Source organism: Sus scrofa, chromosome 7 (assembly GCF_000003025.6).
Source record: "Sus scrofa isolate TJ Tabasco breed Duroc chromosome 7, Sscrofa11.1, whole genome shotgun sequence".
In the NCBI taxonomy this organism is placed as follows: domain Eukaryota; kingdom Metazoa; phylum Chordata; class Mammalia; order Artiodactyla; family Suidae; genus Sus; species Sus scrofa.
The window spans coordinates 92,750,777-92,775,818 of NC_010449.5; the positions used below are offsets into that span (position 1 = coordinate 92,750,777).

Sequence of the window (25,042 nt, forward strand, 5' to 3'; positions counted from 1 at the left end):
CAATGCCAGATTGGAGCCACATCTGCGACCTAAACCACATCTCACAGCAATGCCGGATCCTTAACCCACTGAGTGAGGCCAGGGATTGAACCCACAACCTCATGATTTCTAGTTGGATTTGTTTCTGCTGCTCCATGACAGGAACTCCCAGAGAATCTCTTTCTGCTCAATCTCTCTGCCCCTACTTCTGTAAGTACATGTATGAGTATGTGTAAGTGTAAAGTGAGTGTTTGCATATCTGATATTCCCAATATCCGTTGACTGAGAAAGAGACATATCACTTAGTTACTGTTCACTGAGTGCTGATCAATTTACACAGTTTCTTCTAAGGTTCCTTCCATAGTAATTGATTAATTATTCTCCAATAAATGGCATGCCTGTCTAATTAACTGTATTGACTAGGACAGCAAAACCAGATGGCTTTCTAGCCTTGATCAGCAACAGCAGAGAACTGCTATTTAACATTTAAATCAAACACAGCTCTTATTTCTCCTTGACTTTTGATAGAAGGGAAAAAAATGTGATTGAACAATTTTGTGATGTGCTCACTGCAAGACTATTCTCAGAAAAAGATTTGCCAATGGTATATAAAATAACTTTGATCATATCATTTATAACCAGTGCCTGCCACAAATACTATCCAAAGCAAACAGGAAATTTTTACTTTGGAAATGGCCAAAGCCATAGGTTTATTTATTTAATTTGTGGTAGGAGAAAAGAGAATTTCATTGGCGTCCAATAAAAGCATATGCATACCCATAAGATTAACACTATTTTACGGAGTTTCTATCATGGCTCAGTGGTTAACGAATCCGACTAGGAACGATGAGGTTGCAGGTTCGATCCCTGGCCTTGCTCAGTGGGCTAAGGATCCGGCGTTGCTGTGAGCTGTGGTGTAGGTTGCAGACAGGGCTCAGATCTGGCGTTGCTGTGGCTCTGGTGTAGGCCGGCGGCTACAGGTCCAATTAGATCCCTTGCCTGGGAACCTCCATATGCCTTGGGGGTGGCCTTAGAAAAGGCAAAAAGACCAAAAAAAAAAAAAAAAAAAGAACAACACACTATTTTACATGTGAAGTTACATGATTTTTGCTTCTTTGAATCATTTGCCATTTCAGTTTCGCTAGGTTCCTGGAATTCTTTGGTTTATTAAAATAACTACCCTTTATAAGTTCTGAGTAGGAAAAAATCTATTAATAAAGAAACATTCCAAAGAAAAGAAAAGAGACTGAAAAAAAAGAAGAACGTTCCATAAAGACACCCAATAATTGTCAAATAATCATTAGGGAAGAAAAATATTTTAAATGCTCTAAATCTCCAACAGCTGCTTGTAACAAAGCAGTCTGGATTACTTAAAGATCAATCTTTGGCAAAATTCTTTTGGAAGTCTAGGTAAGATGAGTGGTCATCAACAAATGGCCTTCAGCAGCCAGTATCTCCTCTACGGGCCTTAGTTTTTGTATGTGGGACTAGGAAGTGGAAAGATGGCATCACTCATTTCAGTCTGCAAATGAGTATTTATATTCTTCATTCAAGCAAAGGTCTCCAATCTTTCACAGAAGGGAATATTACTTCCCTTTACTCTCTCTCTTTTCTTTTTTTGTGGCTATGCCCCCAGTGTGTGGAAGTTCCTGTGCCATGGATCAAACTTGCACCACAGCACAATCTGATCCACTGCACTGTCAATGCCAGGTCCTGAACTTACTGCACCACATGGGAACTCCTCCTCTTCTCTCTTTTTTTAAAGACACCTCCCCAGAAAGAGGTACAGCTACTTAAAGTAAATTCTATAAGGAGAATGGGGCAGGTAGGGTAGGTTATACTGTTCCCATCATTAGTATCTACCATTTCCTAGGGCAGCCCAGCCTCCCAGTCAGGAATTATACATTAAAGGAGAACTGCCACACCATGTCACCAGATCACATCAATTCCATCTGCTCCTAAACCAGCCATTATCTAGCAGGTCTGCATATACTCCAAAACCTCTTAAGCTTTCTAAGTTCTTTATCAGTAAATGAACCAGAATATGGTTTAATCCATGAGTAAAATCTTAACACAGGATTGCTAATACCTGAAACTCCTAGTTTTTAGGAATTCCACAAATGCCTTAATATTACATGCAAAACTATGTACATATGTACATTTTTCTTAAATGAATATTCAAAGATTTTATACTTTCAAAGAGGTTCAGGATTCAAAGAGTTACAAATAAACAAGTTATCTTCATGCTACCTTCGCTTTATAAAAGTCTACTAAAATATTCACCTAAAAAATACATACAACAAGGAATTCCTCTGCCACAGCATTCTGTGTTCCGCTCTCCCTCACTAGCCCGTGGAAAAGACTATCATCACTTTATCTCTATAACACAAGTGGCAGCACACCTACAGGAAAAGGTAGGTACAATCATAGACAAGGGAGTAAGTCTAGTTCTGGTTCTGCTACTGATTAGATCTGCTGTTTCAAACTACTCTAGACCTTAGTTTCACATGGGGATGAAACCTGTCCAACTACACCCAAAGGTTGCTAGGAAGATTAATATGATATGAAACTGCTTTAAAAGCTAAAGGGCTAAATATACATGATATAAAAGACAGACAAGGAGAAGAAGAAAAAGTTAGCCTAAAGACACAGAGCAAGTCAAAGGATGGAACCCAAGAGTTGAATCTCCCTCTATTAAAAGTAGGCCTTTACTTAAGCTGAAGGGGAACATATGGCACGCTAGGCTCCCAAGAGTTTAATCAGGGCTGCATGGAGTTTTTGCTTTTTTTTTTTTTTTTTAAAGCAAAGTTATAACTTTCTAGGGTGCCTCACTGGCCTGGAGCACACTTCCCAGCAAATTCCTGCACCTCTGTTATATTCGTATAATGTCAACACAGAAAGGTTGAGTGGTGATGTAATGTCTGAGGCCAGGCCATGTATTCAAGCCATTCTGTTGCATTCCCAGGGAAGAAGTCAGCTCTTTTCTCCACGGGATGAGATACTATGACTTAATGATCATGACGTTAGGGGCCTTGCCATCTATCAAGTTCAAAAGAAAGGCATGTATAAGTGACCCCAATGTTCAGACACTCCAGGGATCAATCCTTTCAAGAAAACTTTATTATACTTTCTCCTTCCTTCCCCACCCCAGTTTCAGCAAGATACAGGGATTACTAAGCCAGGTATTAGATGAGACTAAAGCAAGAGAAGATTTAAAAATTACCACCTGACCATTTCCAGGCCATACACATACCCATTAGCCTGAAAGACTTACTTCCCAGAAGCCTGAGCTGCTGCTCTGCTGGACTCTCACAATCTAGGGCAAGAGCCATTTAAGGAATTGTGAAAGAAAGGGAACAAAAGCCGGGTGCTGTCTTACAAATGTGTGCCAGAAAAGCTAGCAGGTGGAAAACTGGCCTTCCCTTTTAACCCTGTGAAGAGATTGGCTCACTGAGTAGAGAGCTGAGTATGAAGCTTGGGAGATAGAATGCATCCAGTCAGGCTTCAGGGAGAAAACGAAAAGCAAACAAAAAATCCAAATATGGGAGTTCCCGTCATGGCGCAATAAGCAAACCATGTATTTTTAGCCAAAAGTAGGGAAGACAAGAGACTATACAGGGCTTTGAATGAAAATCTCAAAGAGGGTCTGCCTGGCAGTCATATGAATGTGTCTACCACAGCATCAGGCACACTGTAGATGCTCAGTAATTATCTGCTTTCTTATTTTATAAGACTGGGGGCAGGGATGGAGGGTAAGAGCAGGAACTCAGGAAAGGTTCAGTAGAAAACAGGAAAAAAGAACAGGTCTCCATTCACCTATGAGTTGGTGAAAGACCAAGAAATTAAACATGACAAAAAAACATCCTGATGAAGCACAGAGGTTTGAATCTGGTGGTGCTAGAACAGAATAGGTGTTGTGGTACATAGGTTTCTTTGATCCATACTATGAAGTATGAATTTGCTGTAATATTTAAAATCAGGAAACTTCACATTAAAAAAAAAATCTTTATCTCTGGCTTCCCTTGAAAAAACCCAAAGGCCTTCTTGGCAACAGTGGGCTGAAGCTGAGTCAAAGCTTTACTTTATGGCATTGATTTGGATTTAGAATGGGGTGGCCGCTCCAGCTGGCCACAGGCCCCACTACTCCCTACTTTTTACTTCTAGCACAAAACACCCATTTCTCTGCTTGCCTTGCTTCTGTTGGCATTAGGTTGTGACCTCTTGTAGAATTAAAGGAGTCTCTACTGAAAGCTCAAAACTCTGTATTATAGTCCCACTCAGCTACAAATCTGTATTTGTCTTAACTGTGTACCTAACCTCTCTAAGCCTGTTTTCTCATCTGTAAAAGGAAGGACTGCACAAAAGAATCTCTAATAACTCTATAGTTAGAATTGATTTTCAATAGTGGCAGTGAGCATGGGGAAGTCACGAAGTAGGTTCAGCTGGTTTTATACTTTATCCCAAGCCCAAGTTCTTGAAATTGTAGTTGTATTTGGGGAGCTAATGAATTACCTAGTGAACCTAGGATAATCTGATAAGAAGTATAGGCTCTCTGGCATAATATCTGGTTTGATTTATGTGGACTGAGTAATCTTACTGAAATTACAAGCCAGAAGACCGTCTCAGATAGGTAAGTCACTTACTGCCTTTCTTGACCGTGTTCATTCCTATTATGGAAATTCTCAGATTCTTCTCTACAAAGGTTACTTACCCAGCCTATGACTAAATGAAGAGTTCCAGAGCACAGAGCCCCAAGCTGTGGGCATTCTCAAAGTATACAAGAATAAGCTCAAATATAAAGACCAATATAAGGAAAGGGTAGGCTTTGGAATTTGAAAGCAGATAGAAAGATCCTGTCTGAACCAGTCAAAGAATATACACATCAGTTCAGTTTTGTAGATCATACTGTAATCGTAGCAGCTGCTACTTTAGCCCTGAGTGTGGAAAGTCAGAGTTCATAAATCACCTGGGAGACATGTTCAGGAATGAGACAGTAAGTTTGGCCTCCTGTGTCACACTTAAAAAGGATAAGCTCAGTAGATTAGTTTCACTGAAAACCCATTATTTAATTCATCCTCCTAAAGCTCCCGAGAGTTGAGCAGGAAAAATGGTACTTAACACTCCTGACTTACAGTTAGACATGCCTTGGGCCTGGAAAGCTAAAAACCACAGTGACCAAAATACTCAAGATTCACTTCAACAAATATTTATCATCCTCTCAGTGTGCCAGGTGTTGGAGACAAAACAACAATGAATTAGCTACATTTCTTAGTCCCCAAGGAGTGAAGATAACAGCTAAGCATAAATCCTTATAGTTCCTTTTCCCTAGGTTATATACTTCTGATAATCTCTAAGGGGAATATAAACAGACTTTAAGGACTTTAACTCTGCAACAGATTTTCCAAGTTAGACTCAATGACTTTGCATCCTCCTCTCTCCATGGTAAACCACTCACCCCAAACAAAAAGCAGTCTAGTTTGGGAATTCCCATCATGGCCTGGTGGTTAACGAATCCAACTAGGAACTATGAGGTTGCGGGTTCGATCCCTGGCTTTGCTCAGTGGGTTAAGGATCTGACATTGCCATGAGCTGTGGTGTAGGTTGCAGACGCAGCTCGGATCCGGCGTTGCTGTGGCTCTGGCGTAGGCCGGCGGCTACAGCTCTGATTGGACCCCTAGGCTAGGAACCTCCACATGCTGCGGGAGGGGCCCTAGAAAAGGCAAAAAGACCAAAAAAAAAAAAAAGCAGTCTAGTTTGTCAGAGGGGGTATGTTACCCATAAATTCTTCCCACAGGACAAGAGTCATAAACAACAGTCAAATCTGAACAGAGAAAATCAAAAGCCCTTCAATGTCTCTATCATTGTATACAGCCTAAAGGCAGAAACCACCACATGATATCAATGTACACAACCAGGACCACCACAAAACACTTTGTGTGGCTCCGCCTATGGCAATACCTGTACCTATCCCCATGTAGGTGGGTGACTGTAACCTAGGTCAAAAGTTCTCAACCAGGGGCAATTCCCTGCCAGGGGACCTTTGGCAGTGTCTGGAGACACTCTTGGCTGTTTGGGGGATGACTGAGGGAGATAATACAGGCCTCTAGTGGGGAGAGGCCAGGGATGCTACTAACCCTCCTAGAGCACACAGGACAAGCCCACACAACAAAGGAATATCTGACCAAGATGTCGACAGTGTCAAGGTTGAAAATCATGGTCTGGGTCCTTTTACATACTGGACTTTGTTCTAGGTCTTTTAAAAGTCCCATGCAGACAGGCTCTCGCTGCTAGTAAAAAAGAAAACATAACATATATTCTCCTTCACTTCTTTCTCCTTTTCCTCAGGTCCTGTGTTTCTGGTAATAAAACCTAATAAACTATTACATTTAGTGCCAAATCTTTATTGTTCAAGGAAATAAAAATCACACACATAACAGGTTGACGGAAGATGGAAAATCAATAAAAACAAGGAAGATAGGTAAGAGAGAAAGGGAGGGGCTTGGTTATCATTTCCACAGCTAAATGAAACTAAATCAACCATTCTACAGAACAGAAAATTATCTCTTCTATTGTGAGTCAGATCATCCCTAGAAACTGCTTCTTTCCAAGCAAGAAACAAATCACCTATAAAAACTAAGTTATTCAATCACTGTGGCCTCTCCAAGGAGTTATCACTTATATAACTGAGGCCACCTAGTGGTGTTAAGTGTAGATCTCAACTAAGTAGGCCCTAGGCCTCTGAATTGAACATAAATTCTCAATTTGGATATGTATTCTCTATTTTCAAAAGGAGAAATCCCCAGCCTGGACAGCTTAAAAGATATTCTCAGCTTTTTTTCTTTTTGTCTTTTTAGAGCTGCACCCATGGCATATGGAAGTTCCCAGGCTAGGGGTCAAATCAGAGCTGTAGCCGCCAGCCGCATCTGCAACCTACACCACAGCTGATGGCAACACCAGATCTTTAACCCACTGAGCGAGGCCAGGGATTGAACCTTCGTCCTCATGGATGCTAGTCATATTCGTTTCTGCTGAGCCACAGTGGGAACTCCCTTTTTTTGCTTTTTAGGGCTACATCCGCAGCATATGGAGGTTTCCAGGCTAGGAGTCCAATCTGAGCTACAGCTGCCAGCCTATACCACAGCCACAGCAATGCCAGATTCGAGCCGCGTCTGCTATCTACACCACAGCTCACGGCAGTGCCATATCCTTAACCCACTGAGCAAAGCTGGGGATCGAATCCGCAACCTCATGGTTCCTAGTCAGTGTTTCCCCTGCACCACAATGGGAACTCCCATTCTCAGCTTTTTTTTTTTTTTTTTGTCTTTTTTGTCTTTTTGTTGTTGTTGTTGTTATTGTTGCTATTTCTTGGGCCGCTCCCGCGGCATATGGAGGTTCCCAGGCTAGGGGTTGAATCGGAGCTGTAGCCACCGGCCTACGCCAGAGCCACAGCAACGCGGGATCGTTAACCCACTGAGCAAGGGCAGGGACCGAACCCGCAACCTCATGGTTCCCAGTTGGATTCACCAACCACTGCGCCACGACGGGAACTCCTTTTCTCAGCTTTTTTAAGGTGAAACTCAAATTAAGTATTTATTGTGCTCCTACTACATATGCTAATCTTTAAGCTATGATGTTGGAGAGCCTCTAGCAACCTCAGCTAGGGAGAAAAATCCTAGCTACTGCCTTCAAAAAGCAGGGTCTTCATAGGTTCTCAAATAACTGTTTCTTTTATGCCTCTTGACCACAAATAACTTCAAAGAAATAGAATACAGCATGTGAGAATTATAGGTCAAAATTTGACACAGTTGATGGATTCAAAGAGAACACTAAGAGTTAGCAAGAGACTAAAGTTTCTCCTTTCCCAATTCAGATGTGAAACAGCAATATGATTGGTTATGGCTGAGAAGAAAAAAAAAATCTATTAGTTTATTTGATCAATCTTTTTTATATTTGTCTTTACTCAGCTTGATTACTGAGACCAATCCAACTGGTCCACTCACCGACACCCACTTCAGAACTTCTATACCCAAGACAGAAGGTGCAAGAATGCCAAATATGTTTTTAAACTGGCAGCTTAGGTCAACATCAGTATCTCAATTCCCAGTAAGACTGTGGAAAGGCTGGTAATGCACAGCTTGGGTTCTCCTTCTCAGTTTTGATGCTGGCAATAAAAAGGAAAAGAGTCAGCATCTGGCTTCCTCTCAAACAAAGTTGCTCAGCCCATTTGATCCAAGAAAAAGATGCCATCCAAAGGGGCTACTCAGGATATGTCTTTTGGATGGTACTTGGGATGTTTCATTCATCATTGTGTTTTATTGATTAAAAAAACTCTCTTTCTCTGGCAGGCTAAGTTACCATGGACTTCCTCCTTCTTTTGAAATGAAATATAATCTTAGAATCTTGAAATCTGATTCACAAACTTGGCAGAGCTAGGTTGCTCAGAACCATATTGTGGTTTATGGTGTGTGCTTCATATTATTCAAAATCAGCTCTGATGAAAAAACTATTAAGCCAGAACATCTCCAGACACTTACTGTTTCCCCTCAATTGTTTTTACCTGAGTGGATAAAGAGAAGTAAAGACCAGTACAGAAAGAACAATCTGAGAGGAAAGCAGGAGTCTGGAATGCAGGAGGCAGAAGGCACTTACCTGGTCACGATCTCCTGCAAAACAGCAGCTTTTCATGGTACAAGAGTTGAAGTAACCCTGATTGTCAAACTGGAAGACAGGCAGGCGGGAGTGGATGTCATAGAGCACAGGGGGCAGGCGACGCCTCAGGGCCAGGAGCTGGGTCCCATTGCTGTTGAATCGCACACTCATGGCACTTTGGAGGGATAGGTTGCCACCGTAGCGCAGGAGAGAACTGGAAGGCAGGAAGCACAGGAATCAAGCATGAGGCAGGCTGGACAAGAGTCTGCAAGTCAAACCATTGCATTTCATACCCAGGACCTCTATCAGACTTGCATGTCCGAATTTTGGCATGAAGGCATTTCTATGCACTGAGCTAGAAGGTAATAAAGAGGAAAGAGATGACGCCATGATTATGTTAAAAATTATTTAAACTGGAAGTTCTTGTCTTCCATCTCCAAACACTGTTACCAGTACATTTATAGGAAAAGAATAATACAAGCATCTTGAAAGAGACATATAAAAATGGTCAGCTCTTTCATTTACCTGAGCTGCATAATCAAACAGATACTCATCAAGACCCTGTAAAGTCAGTGGTATCCACTCTAACTGGCTAATCATGATGATATGTAAGGAATATATTTATTCTTTAAATTAGAAATACAAGAACTATCAGCAAGAAAGACAGATACTTTAGTTTATTATGGATTTTTAAAAATAATAACCACTTTATTGCTTAAGCATTTATTTTTGAATTTTCAATCTGTTCACAGAGAATTTTTATATTCCATATGGCATGACTCAAGAATAAATATTAAAGAAAAAATTTAAATTAAATACAGAGCAAGCAGTTACAACAATTAGAAAAGCAATTTGACTTGTTTTCCTTTACAACGCCAAACAAATTTATATTTAGCTTTAAAATATACTTTGGCTAACATATATAATTCCATTTATCCAGCTTCACTAGGGAGTGGTATGTTCTGGTTTACCCAATATTCTTCTGTAGTTCATAACATTTCTAAAAAGTCACACAGTGGAGTTCCCATCATGCTCAGCGGTTACCAAATAGAACTAGCATCCATGAGGACACAGGTTTGATCCCTGGCCTCGCTCAGTGGGTTAAGGATCTGGCATTGTCATGAGCTGTGGTGTAGGTCGCAGAAGCGGCTTGGATCCCAAGTTGCAGTGGCCCTGGAGTAGGCCAGCGGCTAGAGCTCCAATTGGAGCTCTAGCCTGGGAAGCTCCATATGCCACGGCCCTAAAAAGACAAAAAGACCAAAAAAAAAAAAAAAAAAAAAAAAAAAAGTCACACAGTATGGTTCCAAATAACTTATTTTGATGACTCAGAAGATACTTCAATTTTACAATTAACTAGAATGGCTGTGAACATTAAAAATTATACAGTACTAAAAAAAATTATACAGTACTAGGTTAACAAAAGGTGTGTGTCTTATCTTTGTCATAGTCAGTCTCCTTGATTACATGGACACTGTTTTATAATGGAGGGATGACTGTTTACTGTCCATGTCATAACTAACTTTTCTTTCTTTAATTCTTAGAGCACTGAATTACTGGTAGGAAGAAAGTGAGATTAAGCAGCACTGGAGATGCTACAGAAATGAGGGCCACATCAGAGCTACTAACTCACTCTGCCACATAAGTCACTGGGGTCATGGAAAGAGACTCTAGTAGTTTAAGAAAAAAAAAAGTTTCCAAATTTAGAGAATCAGAGCTGGAAAGGGCCTCAAGACAACTAAGTTAGAGTCTGGCAGATTTCAAACATTTTTAAGGAAGAAGTTTTAATAGCATTTACCAAGTGAAATAGTTGTATGCTATGAGAAGAGATTGAATATTGAATGAAAATAATACATTTTCTTTGGTTTCTTTTCTGGCAAGAGAGTGATGAAGAAGATTAAAGGGGCAAGAAAAGATATACCTTGAAAGCACAACTAAACTGAACTAAATAAAACTAAAAAACAAACCTACAAACAAGCAAAAAAGAAAAAAAAAGATTTATAAATGTGAAAAAAAGTGAATTAAAAGTAATTTGCAATTGGAGTTCTCGTCGTGGCTCAATGGTTAACGAATCCAACTAGGAACCATGAGGTTACGGGTTCGATCCCTGGCCTTGCTCAGTGGGTTAAGGATCCGGTGTTGCCATGAGCTGTGGTGTAGGTTGCAGACGCGGCTCGGATCCTGTGTTGCTGTGGCTCTGGCGTAGGCCGGTGGCTACAGTTCCGATTCAACCCCTCGCCTGGGAACCTCCATATGCCGCAGGTGTGGCCCTAGAAAAAAACACAAAAGACCAAAAAAAAAAAAAAGTAATTTGCAATTATACTGGTGTCTACAGGATTTATAGAAATTATTCCTGTTACTAGTTTTAGCATATTTGACCATTTGACATAATTGAATCCACAATTTCAGGGTTTTTTCAATATGCTGTTGTGGCTTGGTTAAGAACCAGACATAGTGTCCATGAGGATGTGAGTTTAACCCCTGGCCTCGCTCAGTAGGTTAAGAATCCCGCATTGCTGCAGCTGCAATGTAGGTCGCAGATGCAACTCGGATCCAGTGTTTTTGTAGCTGTGGTATAGGTTCACATCTGCAGCTCAGATTCAATCCCTAGTCTGCAAACTTCCATATGCTGCAGGTGCGCCATAAAAATAAATAAATAAATAAATAAAATTGGGAGTTCCCATTATGGCTCATCAGTAACGAATCCGACTAGTATCCATGAGGATGCAGGTTCGATCCTTGGCCTCACTCAGTGAGTTAAAGATATCCAGCGTTGCCGTGAGCTGAGGTATAGGTCGTAGACATGGCTAGGATCCTACATTGCTGTGGCTGTGGTGTAGGCTGGCAGCTCCAGCTCTGATTTGACCCCCTAGCCTGGGAACTTCTATATGCCACTGGTGTGGCCCTAAAAAGACCAAAAAAAAAAAAAAAAAAGTCATCTTTTCTCTGAAACTCAGATATTAATTCTGATTCTGAAGACTTTAATAATGTATTTTTATAAAATTAAATTCATTTTATAATTATTTTACATTATACAGATATACTGAAATGGAGGAGTTCCCGTTGTGGCGCAGTGGTTAACTAATCCGACTAGGAACCATGAGGTTGCAGGTTCTCTTCCTGGCCTTGTTCAGTGGGTTAAGAATCCGGCGTTACTGTGAGCTGTGGTGTGGGTGGCAGATGCTGCTCGGATCCCACGTTGCTGTGGCTCTAGCGTAGGCCGGTGGCTATAGCTCTGATTCGACCCCTAGCCTGGGAACCTCCATATGCCACAGGAGTGGGTCAAGAAAAGGCAAAAAGACCAAAAAAAAAAAAAAAAAAAAAAAAAAAGATATGCTGAAATGGCATGTGGTATAAACCTTTTCAACTGGCAAAATGTTATACAAAATAAAGAGATTATTACTATTTTTTTTTTTTTTTTTTTTTTTTTAAAGAAAGAAAGGCCATATTCCATGGGAACAGAGAGCTCCTGGACTACAGCACAAAAGAAGCTGCCAACCTGGCCTGGTCAAAAGAGTCTGCACCACCACTAGCCAGGCACTCCTGTGTGCCTCCAAAGCAGTTTTCTTACCAGAGAGAAGAAAGCTCTAGTACCGCAGCTATATATGGAAACAGCCTTGGACTGTTTAATCCTTATGACTGGAATATAAGGAAAGAGAAAAGTGACCTAGAAAATGGTCCCTAGAACTCCAAATATCAAGGAGAAGCCTGGTACCTCTGCAGGCCCCAAGTAATAATCCCTGCAGAGCAATGTCCTAAACACTCCCTCACATACAGAGAATGAATGATGGGGCTGTCAGAGGTCAGGCACTTCCCTGACAGGGTGTCCTAGTTGCACAGACATGTGGTGTTATCTAAACACTGAGCTCAAAAACAATGAGAGTCTTTCAATTCAAGATCAGCATGGAGTGTGCAAACAAACCAGCATCTGTAGGACTGAAAAGGAGGTGGGGGTGGAAACAAGACTCAACAAAAAGAAACTTGGCCAGCCCCACCAGCCACAGCAGCAGGGGTTTGCATCAGCTCAGGCATCCCTGACAGGAAAGCTCAGGCCCCTGGCAAACGCCCTTTCCATCTGTTAAAAGGAACTTCCTCTGCAGATTCTGGTCAGGCCTGCAGGAGGCTGGCATCCGAGTCCATCCCATTCCCACCCAAGCTTCTAACTATGTCTGCAATCTGGCAACTCTACAGGGTGTTTATGAGCTCCAGGAGAGTCACTAACTTTTCTCTTGCCCATGCTTCCGGGCAGGGATCACCTATCTCTCACACAGAGACATAGGTAGGTACATAGGAATCTTGCTCCTAGAGTATTTAAGGTACAGCTACTAAAACTGTAGCAGCAGCTATTAAAACTGAAAAATTCACGTTTGGGTGCCAAAATCCTTTCAGAGGGATAGAGTGAACCTGAAATTCAGAGAGTGAGTTAACTAATTTCTCAGCAGGGTTCTGCAGCTGGTTCCTCCTATGAGGAGATAAGAATGATTTAGTTGGAGTTCCCGTCATGGCTCAGTGGTTAACTAATCCGACCAGGAACCCTGAGGTTGCAGGATCGATCCCTGGCCTCGGCTCAGTGGGTTAAGGATCCAGCATTGCCGTGAGCTATGGTGTAGGTCACAGAGGAGGCTCGGATCTGGCGTTGCCATGGCTGTGGTGTAGGCCGGCGGCGGCTACAGCTCTGATTAGACCCCTAGCCTGGGAACCTCCATATGCCAGGAGTGCGGCCCTAGAAAAGACAAAAAAAAAAAAAAAAAAGGAGGAATGATCTATTTTATCAGGAAGAGAAGGCTTAGAAGGGGGACAAAAATTGGGGTAAATAAAAAAAGGATCAGAGTTCCACTCTACCAATAATGCCTGAAATGTCTTTTTTCTTGTCTTTAACATATTCCCTGAAGGAGAAGTTTCTTATTTCCTCTTGAAGAACTAACGATACCTGTACACAGGAATGCCTGAACCTTGACTTGCTTTCCTGGATTCTGATCTTAATAGTGGAGGTGCCACCATCTCCATTCCTCTAGAGAAATGGCCACCGTAATGTAACACACTCAAATGAGATGAACAAGTTTCTTTAAAGGACTAGCAACAAGGCAAAGCAAATGCAAATCAAAATATCCCTACAAGAAAAATAAAAGAAATAACTCTATTCCCAACCCACCTTCAACCAATGATTTGTCACAAAATGCAACAAGAATGGGGTAGGAGATGACCCAAGGGCCAGTGTGCAAAAGAGAACCTCAAAACATCAGGAAAATATTCCTCACTAGTGTGTTCCCCTGGTTTTTTTGGCCCCTCAAAAATACTCAACTGGACTTCTTTATCGGCCTGGCAAAATAAAAAGAACACACACAAAAAAATCTCTGGTCAAGGCCAAAGTCTTGGAACAGAAGAGAAACAACCTGAGACTGTTTCCAGAAAAAGTGACAGCGAGTACCATGTCCAATACAAGACAGAGCATTGATAAGTGTTCTAAGATCTGGCTCCATGAACTTAGATTTCTATAAATCCATGATTAAGTAATTCATGATGGTGCCAACAAGATTTTCCAAAGCCCACTGGCATGAATTTCCTCAGAGTTTCTATGTTAAAGTTAGGATTCCTAACCTATGGGAGCAGCCCTAAAAAACATAAAAAATAAAAAATAAAGTGATCAAAGTTCAAAAGGTCACAGCCTACATTGTTCTGTTCAAGTGTTTTCAAGATCTTGGTGATCCCATAACTTTTTTCTTTTCGTCTTTTTAGGGCTGAACCTGTGGCATATGGAGGTTCCCAGGCTAGGGGTCCAAATGGAGCCTTAGCCACCAGCCTACACCACAATCACAGTAACATGGGATCTGAGCCGTGTCTATAACCTACACCACAGCTCACGGCAATGCTGGATCCTTAACCCACTGAGCAAGGCCAGGGATCGAACCTGCATCCTCATGGATACTAGACAGACTCATTAACGACTGAGCCACGATGGGAACTCCTCTTTTTTTTTTTAACTGAAGCATAGTTTACAATGTTGTGTTAGTTTCTGGTGTGCAGCAAAATGATCCAATTATGTACACACACATACACGCACACATATATTCTTTTTCATATTCTTCCCCATGATGTTTTATTACAGGATATTGAATAGAGTTCCCTATGATATACAGTAAGACCTTGTTGTTCGTCTGTTTTATATACAGCAGTTTGTATCTGTTAACCCCAAACTCCTAACTTATCCCTCCTCTACTCTCTTTCCCCTTTGGTAACCATAAGCTTACCTCCTATGGCTGTGAGTATGTTCCTGTTTTGTTAATAAGTTCCATTTGTGTTGTATTTTAGAATCCATGTATAAGTGATATCATGTATTTGTCTTCTCTTTCTGACTTACTTCGCTTAGTATGATAATCTCTAGTTGCACCCATGTTGCTGCAAATGACATTATTTCATTCTTTTTTACAGCTGAGTAGTATTCCACTGTGTGTGTGTGTGTGTGTGTGTGTGTGTGTGTGTGTGTGTGTGTGTGTGTGTGTGCCACATCTTCCTTAATCGTTTCTTTTAGGTGAGTTCCAAGTGGAAGAACTTTGTCTTTCTCTTCTGTTTTTTCTAATACAGTTCTCAGTTCTAAGACTGAAACTTCTCTAGAGAACTATTAGACAACAAGCCTGAGAAAGACAAACTGTCATTTATGACTGAACAAACTCATATTTCTCTCAGAATATAATCCAACTGCCAAGCCTCTCTGGCTTGAAATATAGATACAGATTCAGTGTCCACAGTAAAATTTCTTTTCCTTTCTGAATACCGAGAATCTTTTTTTCTTTTTAGGGCTGCACCTGTGGCATATGCAAGTTCCTGGGCTAGGGATCAAATAGGGAGCTGTGCTGCTGGCCTACACCACAGCCACAGCAATGCGGGATCCAAGCAGCATCTTCAATCTACTCTGCAGCTTTCAGCAATGACAGATTCTTAACCCACTGAGCAATGCCACAGCTCATGGCAACACTGGATCCCTGACCCACTGAGCAAGGCCAGGGGTCAAACCTAAATCTCATGGATACTAGTCAGATTCTTAACCCACTGAGCCGCAATGAGAACTACCCCCCTCACACACACATTTTTTTTAACATCTAAAAATTTGTTTGACTGAGATTGGCAGAAGGGCTGGACTAAATTTCTGATAAAAAGACTTTTAGGTAATCAAATGGCATATCTAGTCCCTCCATGAAGCAAATAGAGATGGTAGACATTGTAGTGCTTTTAAGCATGTTCCAGAACAAGGACATGCCCAGAAAAGAAGTAATTTAGAGCCCAAGTTTTTGCGTTTGGTTCAGAGGATCCCAAAAGCCACATATAACCAATGAAGATCTCAAAATGAATTGAGATAACATATTTATTCTAGTATATACTCATGCCTTTTCTATAGAATTAGTGACTTAGCATTTATTCATCTCAGTTCACCAGATAACCTGGCTTATTCAAAACCCCCTTCACTCCAAGCTGTGGAAAATAGAGAGGGGTTTCATAGCCATTTAATCTTCATCTTAAACTATTCTTGGCCCTACCTTCTGATAGATGTTACACAGTATCAGCCCTGACACCACAGTGTATAAAACTGGAGAGGGAGAGTTTAATGAATAGCAGTTGGCAGGAGGAAGAAAAAGGAAAGGGGAAGGCAGGAGATTGAGAAGGCAGTTGCTACAACAGTAACAGTGCAGAAGGAGTGGGTAGGGATACAGGCAGGTAAACAGGCAGCTCCTGATGGCAGAAGAAGAAACTGGGTGGACGTGCTTACTGTTAGGGTACAAGGCCACAAAGCTGGAGGAATGTTAAAGGGGAAGGAGGTAAAGTCCAGAAAAAAAAAATCCTAAACAGAAGAGGATCTGAAAACAAAAATTACAATTTTGTACCTTCTGCAAGAACACTTATGCCAACAGTTGAAAACAAGAGAAGGGATGAAAGTAAAGGGGAGAGAAGGCCAAAGTGCTGACTGATGAGACTTGATTACAGGAAGATAGCCGGTTTCATACAGGAGCCACTTACCAAGAATGTATCCAAAAACCAGTTACCTCTAGTTGGCAATATTATAAATGTTTTAGGATAATGGCTTTCAAACTTTTTTGTAATAGTAACCCTTTGTAATAAGTACTTTTTGGGGGCCACACCCATGGCATGTGGAAAATCCCAGGCCAGGGATCAAACTCGCACCACAGCTGTGACAATGCCAATCCTTAACCACTGAGCCACCGTGGAACTCATGTAATAAGTACATTTTATACTGCATTCTAGTACACTAATATTTACTCGGCAAAAATTCATTAAACGTGGAGTTCCTGCTGTGGCTCAGCAGTAATGAACCTGTCTAGTATCCATGAGGATGAAGGTTCAATCCCTGGCCTCCCTCAGTGGGTCAAGGATTTGGGCATTGCCATGAGCTGTGGTGAAGGCTACAGAGGAGGCTGGGATCTGGTGTTGCTGTGGCTGTGGTGTAGGCTGGCAGCTGTAGCTCTGATTCGATCCCTAGCCTGGGAACTTTCAAATGCCATAGGGGTGGCAATAAGAAGACAGGCGGGGGGCGGGGGGGGGGGAACCTTCGCTAAACAACTTAGTGCCCACTATGTGCAATGCAAACTTTCCATTTTTTTTATCTAATCAATACTTGTGACCATTTAAATTAATTTCATGGCCCAGTAGATTACTGAAAGAGCTTCCTACCTTATCTCCTTATTTCCATTCTTGGCCCATGTTTCAGTTAATCCTGAACAAAACAGCCAGAAGTGCCAAACTATGAGTCAGATCACATCATTCCTTCGCTGAAAATCATCCAGTGTTTTCCCATTTCAATCAGATTAAAACTCAAATTCCTGATAATGCCAACAAGGCCCTGGTTAACACTCCCCACCACCATCCCTTACGTCTTTGACTCAACCGCCTAGCACTCGTCTTCCCTTACTCTACCTCAGCCACACAGCCAGGCCTCCTCATGTCCTTAGAACATGCCACTCACACTTCCACTTCAGGGCATTTGCACTTGCACATCCTCCCCAGATATGAGCATGGTTCATTTACTTACCTCTTTATTCAGGTATCTTCAATTAGCCTCTCCTGATACCCTATGCAAAAACACAACTTCCCCAACTCTCCATCTCCCTTGCCTGCTTATTTTTCTCTACTACATGAATCACCATCTAACATACCATATATTTTTACCTATTTGTTTTGTTTCTTATTTGTCCTTTCCCACTAGACTATTACCTTTATATCTTTTTTTGTGTATACCAAGTACTTAAACAGCGCCAGACACATCATAGGCATTCAATAAATAGCTGCTGCATGATCTAATGGATCATGAGTAGCAATCTGAAAAACCCTGAGAACATTAAAACAAAACAAAACAAAACAAAACAACAGACTCCACCAAGGTTCACCTGACATTTGTCTGCCCAGGAAACCTCATCTTGAGAGGCAAGAGCAGAGCAGCATAAAATAAGAAAAACAGGGAGGTTTGGAGATCATCTGAGTCAAAGTTTTCTTTCGGAGGCAAAGCCCTGTGGCCCAGAAAGTAAAATGATTTGCCAGTGACAACGCAGGACTCCCCCTCTTCACTAATACCACCACACATCTTTCATATGGTTGAATTTGAGATGAATTTATCTATCTGCAAATAGGCAGCCAACTAGATGGAAGAGTTTAACAGGTAAATGGCTATCTTAATTATACCTTGTACTTTAAAGCAAGTTTCTGATATGTATAGAATAAAATTTCAAAAGGAAAATTAATAGTTTAATTTAGGAAGTCAGTAACAAGCTAAAAACAAAATTCACCCATCACATTTCAGAAGGTGGACAGTGAATTCTACAGGCTTTGAACACATGCCCTATCCAATTATAATCTAAAAAATTATAGCTCTGGGAACTGTATGATGGAGCATGATGGAGGATAACGTGAGAAAAAGAACGTATATATGTATGTGTGATAGGGTCACTTTGCTGTACAGTAGAATATTGACAGAACACTGCAAACCAGCTATAATGAAAAAAATTAAAATCAATAAAAAAAATTTAGACTGATGGATATACTGAAACCAACAAGAAGATATATTAATTAGACTACAGGATTTAGGTAATTTTTTTATACCTTTCATTTTATTTTCCAAATTTTTCTACAATGAACTTCTGTAATCAGAAGAAAACACATTATCTTAAAATGTCACATTCCTTCTCAAACACACATTCCTTCTCCTCAAATACATTCCTTCTTTAATTGAGACCACAGAAGATAGCTCTGAGAAAAGTATGAGAGTGGGAAATTTAAAGACCTTCTTTCTTCTTCTTTTTTTTTTTTTTTTTTTTGGTCTTTTTAGGGCCACAACCATGGCATATGGAGGTTCTCAGGCTAGGGGTCAAAATCAGAGCTGCAGTGCAGGTCTACACCATAGCCATGGCAACACTGGATCTGAACTGCATCTGCAATCTATGCCGCACCTTGCGGCAAAGCCAGATCCTTAACCCACTGAGTGAAGCCAGGGATAGAACATGCATCCTCACAGACGCTAAGTTGGGTTCTTAACTTGCTGAGCCATAACAGGAACTCCCATAGGTTAATTATTGAAGCTGTGTGCTAGGTATAATGGAGTTTATTTTACTATTCTACTTATTTATATGTATGTGAATTGTTTTTAATATAGAAATTTTTTTAAAAGAAAAAAGTTCAGATTTGATTTTAAAATGAGAAAGCTTACTTGATATAGGGACTTCTGAATAATATCACCACCTCCTGAATAACAAGAGTTGGGGAGTATTAAAGGGAAATATAAACTGGGACATGCCTCCAGAACTCCCACCCATTCACCAGATATTCCCCAAATGCTCTGATCTGAAGCTGTCTCTTGCTATAAAAAGGCATATTTGTGCTTGTTGAGAAGGAATGGACACAGGGAATCTCTGGCCTAAAGCCCAAAGACCCTGGGTCCAAATGAACACAGCAGCAAATTCAACACAAACTTCTGAGTAATCACAATTTCCACCTTTCAGGATAAGCTGCAAAATCACCAAGGGTGTCTGTTGAAAAATGGCAGATTCACAGGCCTGCCTCAGACCAACAATTCAACCCCCAGGTCTGTGCTCCAGGAAGCAGCACTTTAACAACTTCCCTAGGTGATTCTGATGCCCTCTAAAGTCTGAAAATCACTGGGTTAAGATAGAGGCCCTGGTGTCTTCCAGTGGACAAAGCTAATTCTAGAGCTCCACCTTGTGGCCTAAAAGCTAGAGAGCAACTTTGCCAGAAGTTGACAAGCATCCAAAGCCCAGCAAGAACTCTTGCAACCTCCTCTAAGGGTTTATTCCTTACAGATGACTTTTGTTTGTTTGTGTGTTTATTTTTTTAGGGCCACAGCCATGGCATATGCAAGTTACTAGGCTGGGTCAAATGAGAGCTGCAGCTGCCGACCTACACCACAGCCACAGCAACACCACATCCAAGCCACATCTGCAACCTGCGCTGTACCTTGGGGCAATGCTGGATCCTTAACACACTGAGTGAGGCCAGGGATAGAACCCACAACTTCATGGGCACTATGTTGGGTTCTTAATCTGCTGAGCCACAACAGGAACTCCACAGATGACATTTTGATCCATGTCATTACACTCTGGGAGTTCATACATCCAGAAAACATGATACAAGCTTTGAAAATACATACTATTTGGGGATGGGTGCAACACTGTACATTCATTCAGTATTTACTGAGTGTCCATAACATTCTAAGCATTATGCTAGGCAATTGAGATTAAAGATGAATGAAACTTGCCCGTCCTTAAGACACCACAGAAAAACAGGGTAAGTAATAGTACAGATTAGGACAAGAGCTTCCTTTCTGAGGAGGAATTCCTGGGCACTGGAAGGAAATAAAAGACATAATGTTGGTCTATCTGGAGATAAAATACAGTCACATTAAAGATAATCAGTGATGGTATAAGCAGTGACAGACATGTAACATGAATGCCACAAGGCATAATGACTTTATAGAGGCTGAAAGTTTCGTTCATTCAACACATACTCTGTGCCAAAAGTCATCCAGGTGCTGGCAACACAGTGAGTATATAGGAGTTTCCATCATGGCTCAGCGGTAACAAATCTGACTAGTATCCATAAGGATGCAGGTTCGATTCCTGGCCTCACTCAGTGGGTCGGGATCCGGTGTTGCTGTGAGTTGTGGTGTAGGTCGAAGATGCGGCTCAGATCCCGTGTTGCTGTGGCTGTGGCATAGGCCAGCAGCTGCAGCTCCAATTCGAACCCTACCCTGGGAACTTCCAAATGCTGCACCTGTGGCCCTAAAAAGACCAAAAAAAAAAAAAAAAAAAAAAAAAAAAAAAAAAAGAGTATACAACAGGTGATCTAGTTAGGACATTTGTCTTGATGGGCTTCCATTTGATCTTGAAGAGTAACTAGGATGTGAATAGGAAAGGAAAAAGGAGAAATTCTCCTCCATGTGTGTTTGTACATAGAGGGGGAGTTAAAAGGCGAGAAGGGACACTGCCACCACAGAAGGGGTTGACTGCTTACTTAACAAGTTTTTATTTCATCCAGTAAATAAGGTCAGTGTTCATTCCAAAAAACGATTTTCTTGGAACATGCCACACTATCAGTTCTGGATATATGGCCATAAACAAAGATAAGAAAAAAGCAGATTAAGAAGCCAAGGTTAAGAAGCCAGTGTAGTCAACCACTTTATGGAAGAGTGACACGGATCTGAAACAGAGCAGGGACTTGGACTTTAAGAACTGAAAACGATGACCAGGCACTAACACAAAGCAAGGCTAGTTATGGCAGAGGGAGGGAGAGACAGAAAACCCAAAAGGGACTCTGAAATTTCAGCCAGGATGATTACAAGAGTGATGGTGAGATTAATAAAAACAAAAGAACTTAAGAAAGGATACAGGTGTAGGGAAAAAACAAGCTTTTACTTCAGGTTTCAGTAGATGGAACATTTGCCTGAGTATTGTGTATGTATATACAGATAGGAAAGATGGGTGAGCAGGAGAATAGAGAAAGAAAGCAGAGCACAAGTGCCTTTTCCAGCCTTTGAAGTTGACCTCCTGGGCTCTATTCTCCCATAATAGTATGAGCAACTCTCAAATGCAATGTGGCAGAGGTTGCCTGTATTCAAATTAAGAGTAACGCTTTATTTGGTCTCTACAGAAGCAGGATTGGCACAGGCCCAGAGAACAGACATTTAGGCCCCAAAGCCAGGTAAGTTACTAAGATAATTTCTTTCTGATAGTAGAAATTAGCACTCATTGCCCATTCTCAGATGTGTCATTTATACAACATGCAAAATCACCAACTTACAAGGTAGGTTTTATAGGAATTCCTGGCTTGCCCCAGTTTTATTGTTGAGTGAGAAAGAACATTCTCTTTATTATCCTTGTCAAAGCAAGACATTGTTATCTGTCACAGAACTAACAGCTCCTGACAAAAACTGACAGAAACTAAAGATATGAGAAGGGAGAGAGGTGGTAAGTGAGCAGACAGTTAAAACAAGCAATGCAAACGGTGAGACAAGATGAGTTACAGCTGAGGAAACCACTTCTTCTGAACACTTTGGATGCTCAAGGAGCTTAGGTCTGAAAACTGTTCAGAAGCCACTGCAATAGTCCAAGCAAGACATCATAACTGGGATGCTGGCAGTGATAAAGGACAGGATGATTGTGAAAAGATACCAGCAGAAACAGTGTAAATGAAATAAATGAAACCTCACCCAAACATGCAAATATATACTTGTATATATGACATTTTCTCTTATCCAGTCACCTGTACTCAAGTTCCCCACCCTATGGCCCTCTCATCATCACTTGTATCCCCAAAGCAGACTTTCAAACTCCAGTGACTACATGGCCAGGGAAGTAGTATTAAAGAGGAAAGCACACTTGGATTAAAACATTAAGCAGAAGTGGAACCCCTAACACATCTTAAAGGTTTAAAGAGGAACCCGACTCAACTTTGGCAGACTGTTGAGATATGAGAATAAAGGTCCAATGGTGTCAGATTTTTTTTTTTTTTTGCTTTTTAGGTCCACACCTGAGGCATATGGAAGTTCCCAGGCTAGGGGTCAAATCAGAGCCACAGTTGCCAGCCTACACCACAGCCACAGCAACATCAGACCCCTGACCCACTAAGAGAGGCCTGGGATCAAACCTGCATCTTCACGAATACTAGTTGGATTCATTTCCATTGTGCCACAATGGGAACTCCTGATCTTTTTCAAGAGAATTATAAATTGTGGAGTTGCCGTTGTGGCGCAGTGGCTAACAAATCCGACTAGAAACCATGGGATTGAGGGTTCGATCCCTGGCCTTGCTCAGTGGGTCGAGGATCCGGAGTTGCTGTGGCTGTGGTGTAGGCCAGTGGCTACAGCTCCGATAAGACCCCTAGCCTGGGAACCTCCATATGCCACGGGAGCGGCCCTAGCAAAGGCAGAAGACCCCAAAAAAAAAAAAAAAAAAAAAAAAAAGAGAGATGTTATAAATTGTAATTTTTCTGTGTAACTTTCCAAACACTATTACTTCATGTAAGCCAAGCAAAATATCTCCATGGGTTATCTCCATGAATTTGGCCTCTGGGGCAACTAGTTTACAATCTCTGTTCTAAAGCTTTATAAAAGAAAAATAAGTAGCATGTCAAGTTTTCCAGGTCAGGAGAGCAAGAAACTTGGAAAGTCAGTATGTAGACTGGGTCTGAGCCAGAAGACAGTGAAAAGGGAGGCAGAAAGTCTAAAGGACTCAGACTTCAGAGTTGGATAGATCTTTATTAGAAAAATTTCAGAGGAATTCTAACAGTATTATTCCAAGGAGGCATAGATGAAAGAAAACTAATGTAGACGGGGCTCCTAGTTGATTTAAAAGAGGAGAGGATATAATATACATACATGATTGTTACTTCATTTTTCTGTACCTTGATTTCCTTATTAAAACAAGAATAATAGAATCTACTTCATAAGGTGATCATAAGCATTAAATAAGGAATTATTCATGTAACTGTCATTATCTCTAGCAAGTAATGCTCAATAAATGTCATCTATTATTTATTATTATGCAGCACTGAGAGGCAGTCACATGCTCAAGATCACATAGCTATTAAGGTGTACTGCCTGGCTTTGTACACAGGATGGAGCTTCAGATTTGACTCTCTAAACCATCAAGCTCTTCTGCCTCCCTTTTCACTGTCTTCTGGCTGGAGCTTCAGATTTGACTTTCTAAACCATCAAGCTCTTCTGCCTCCCTTTCCTTCACTGGGCTAGCTTCTTAATTTGTACAATGAGGAAGTCAGATCAGATGATAACTAAAGGCCCTTCTAGAATTGGTATTTTACTCTACCTTCCAGCCAGCCTTCTAATCAGCTTCCTTCAGGGCAGTAGTGGGACAAAAGCGATCCTATTCACACTCTTGCGGGCTATCTAGCAAACATGGAGAGCGCAAGCTTAGGCTCTGAGTAGGGCAGAGAAGCCATTCCAGTATGGAGTCATCTATCAGGTAAGCTAGGAATGAAAAGCTAGCCAATGTGAGGCCCCCTTATTGTTCCACAGAGATTATATTTGTTTCCAGGAGGCCAGTGGGCCACAATTCACATAAGTGCCCAAGTTATTATAAGTTGGAAGTCACTTACAAGCTTCCTGAGGAACCGCAAGAGGCTCTAAATCTATCTTTGTAACATCAAATGACTCGTCCTCTTGGGGTTCCAGGGTCTCTATGAGAACCTGATAAAAGCGCTCTGTCCCTAGGAAAAAATGCCACGTGTGCTCACTCAGATAAGCAAGCACATGATTTTACCTGCCATTATGAGAGGTGTACAAATTCTCTAAAATCTTTCCCTAGACTTTAAGTATCCCTGAAATAGATCTATCTTGTTCCAGGCTTGTTGTCCCAGGGGATTCAGAATTGTCCCAAGATCTGGGTTGGGGTTTCTAGGCAGCTGTGTTCAAGACACAAAATCATCTATTGAAACTCAGCCTAATTAATCCTGCATGGAAAAAACAAAGGGCCATCTCTTCATCCCCCACACCAACTTGTACTGAGAGAATTCAAACAGAAAAGACAGTTTCTTCTCCAAACAACAGTGGATGTGAAGCACAGGACTCTAAGCATATTTCATACCCCTTTCCTGCCTCATATCCATTAAACCTTAGAAAAGGTGAAAGAAACAGGTAAAAATGTCCTGATTTCCACAGCCCTCTGCTCCTCCTTTTATTCCAAGGAAGGAGTCAGTTGAGATTATCAATTACCTTTATTAGATGTTTTCTCCCATGTGGGCTTTGAAAACTATAGGTTACCAAAGAAACCACATAACCTCACCCATAAATGAGAAGTAATCAAAGCAAGAAGACAATACTTCTCCCCCATAAGATTGCAACAGCTTAAGTCAGTTGATGACGATCTGGAGACACATGTAGCCTGGT

The 25,042-nt window shown here is 41.2% G+C and overlaps 1 protein-coding gene across 3 annotated transcripts in view; it reads right to left on the reverse strand.

The window, feature by feature from the left end:
• The window catches only part of DCAF5 (DDB1 and CUL4 associated factor 5), a 95,754-nt gene that overhangs the window by 33,233 nt on the left and 37,479 nt on the right, over positions 1 to 25,042 (reverse strand). For all 3 annotated transcript variants that reach the window (XM_021099398.1, XM_021099401.1, XM_021099399.1), the window contains exon 6: positions 8,629 to 8,842. In XM_021099398.1, the coding sequence (XP_020955057.1) occupies positions 8,629 to 8,842 (214 nt within the window). The remainder of the gene's footprint in view (positions 1 to 8,628; positions 8,843 to 25,042) is intronic.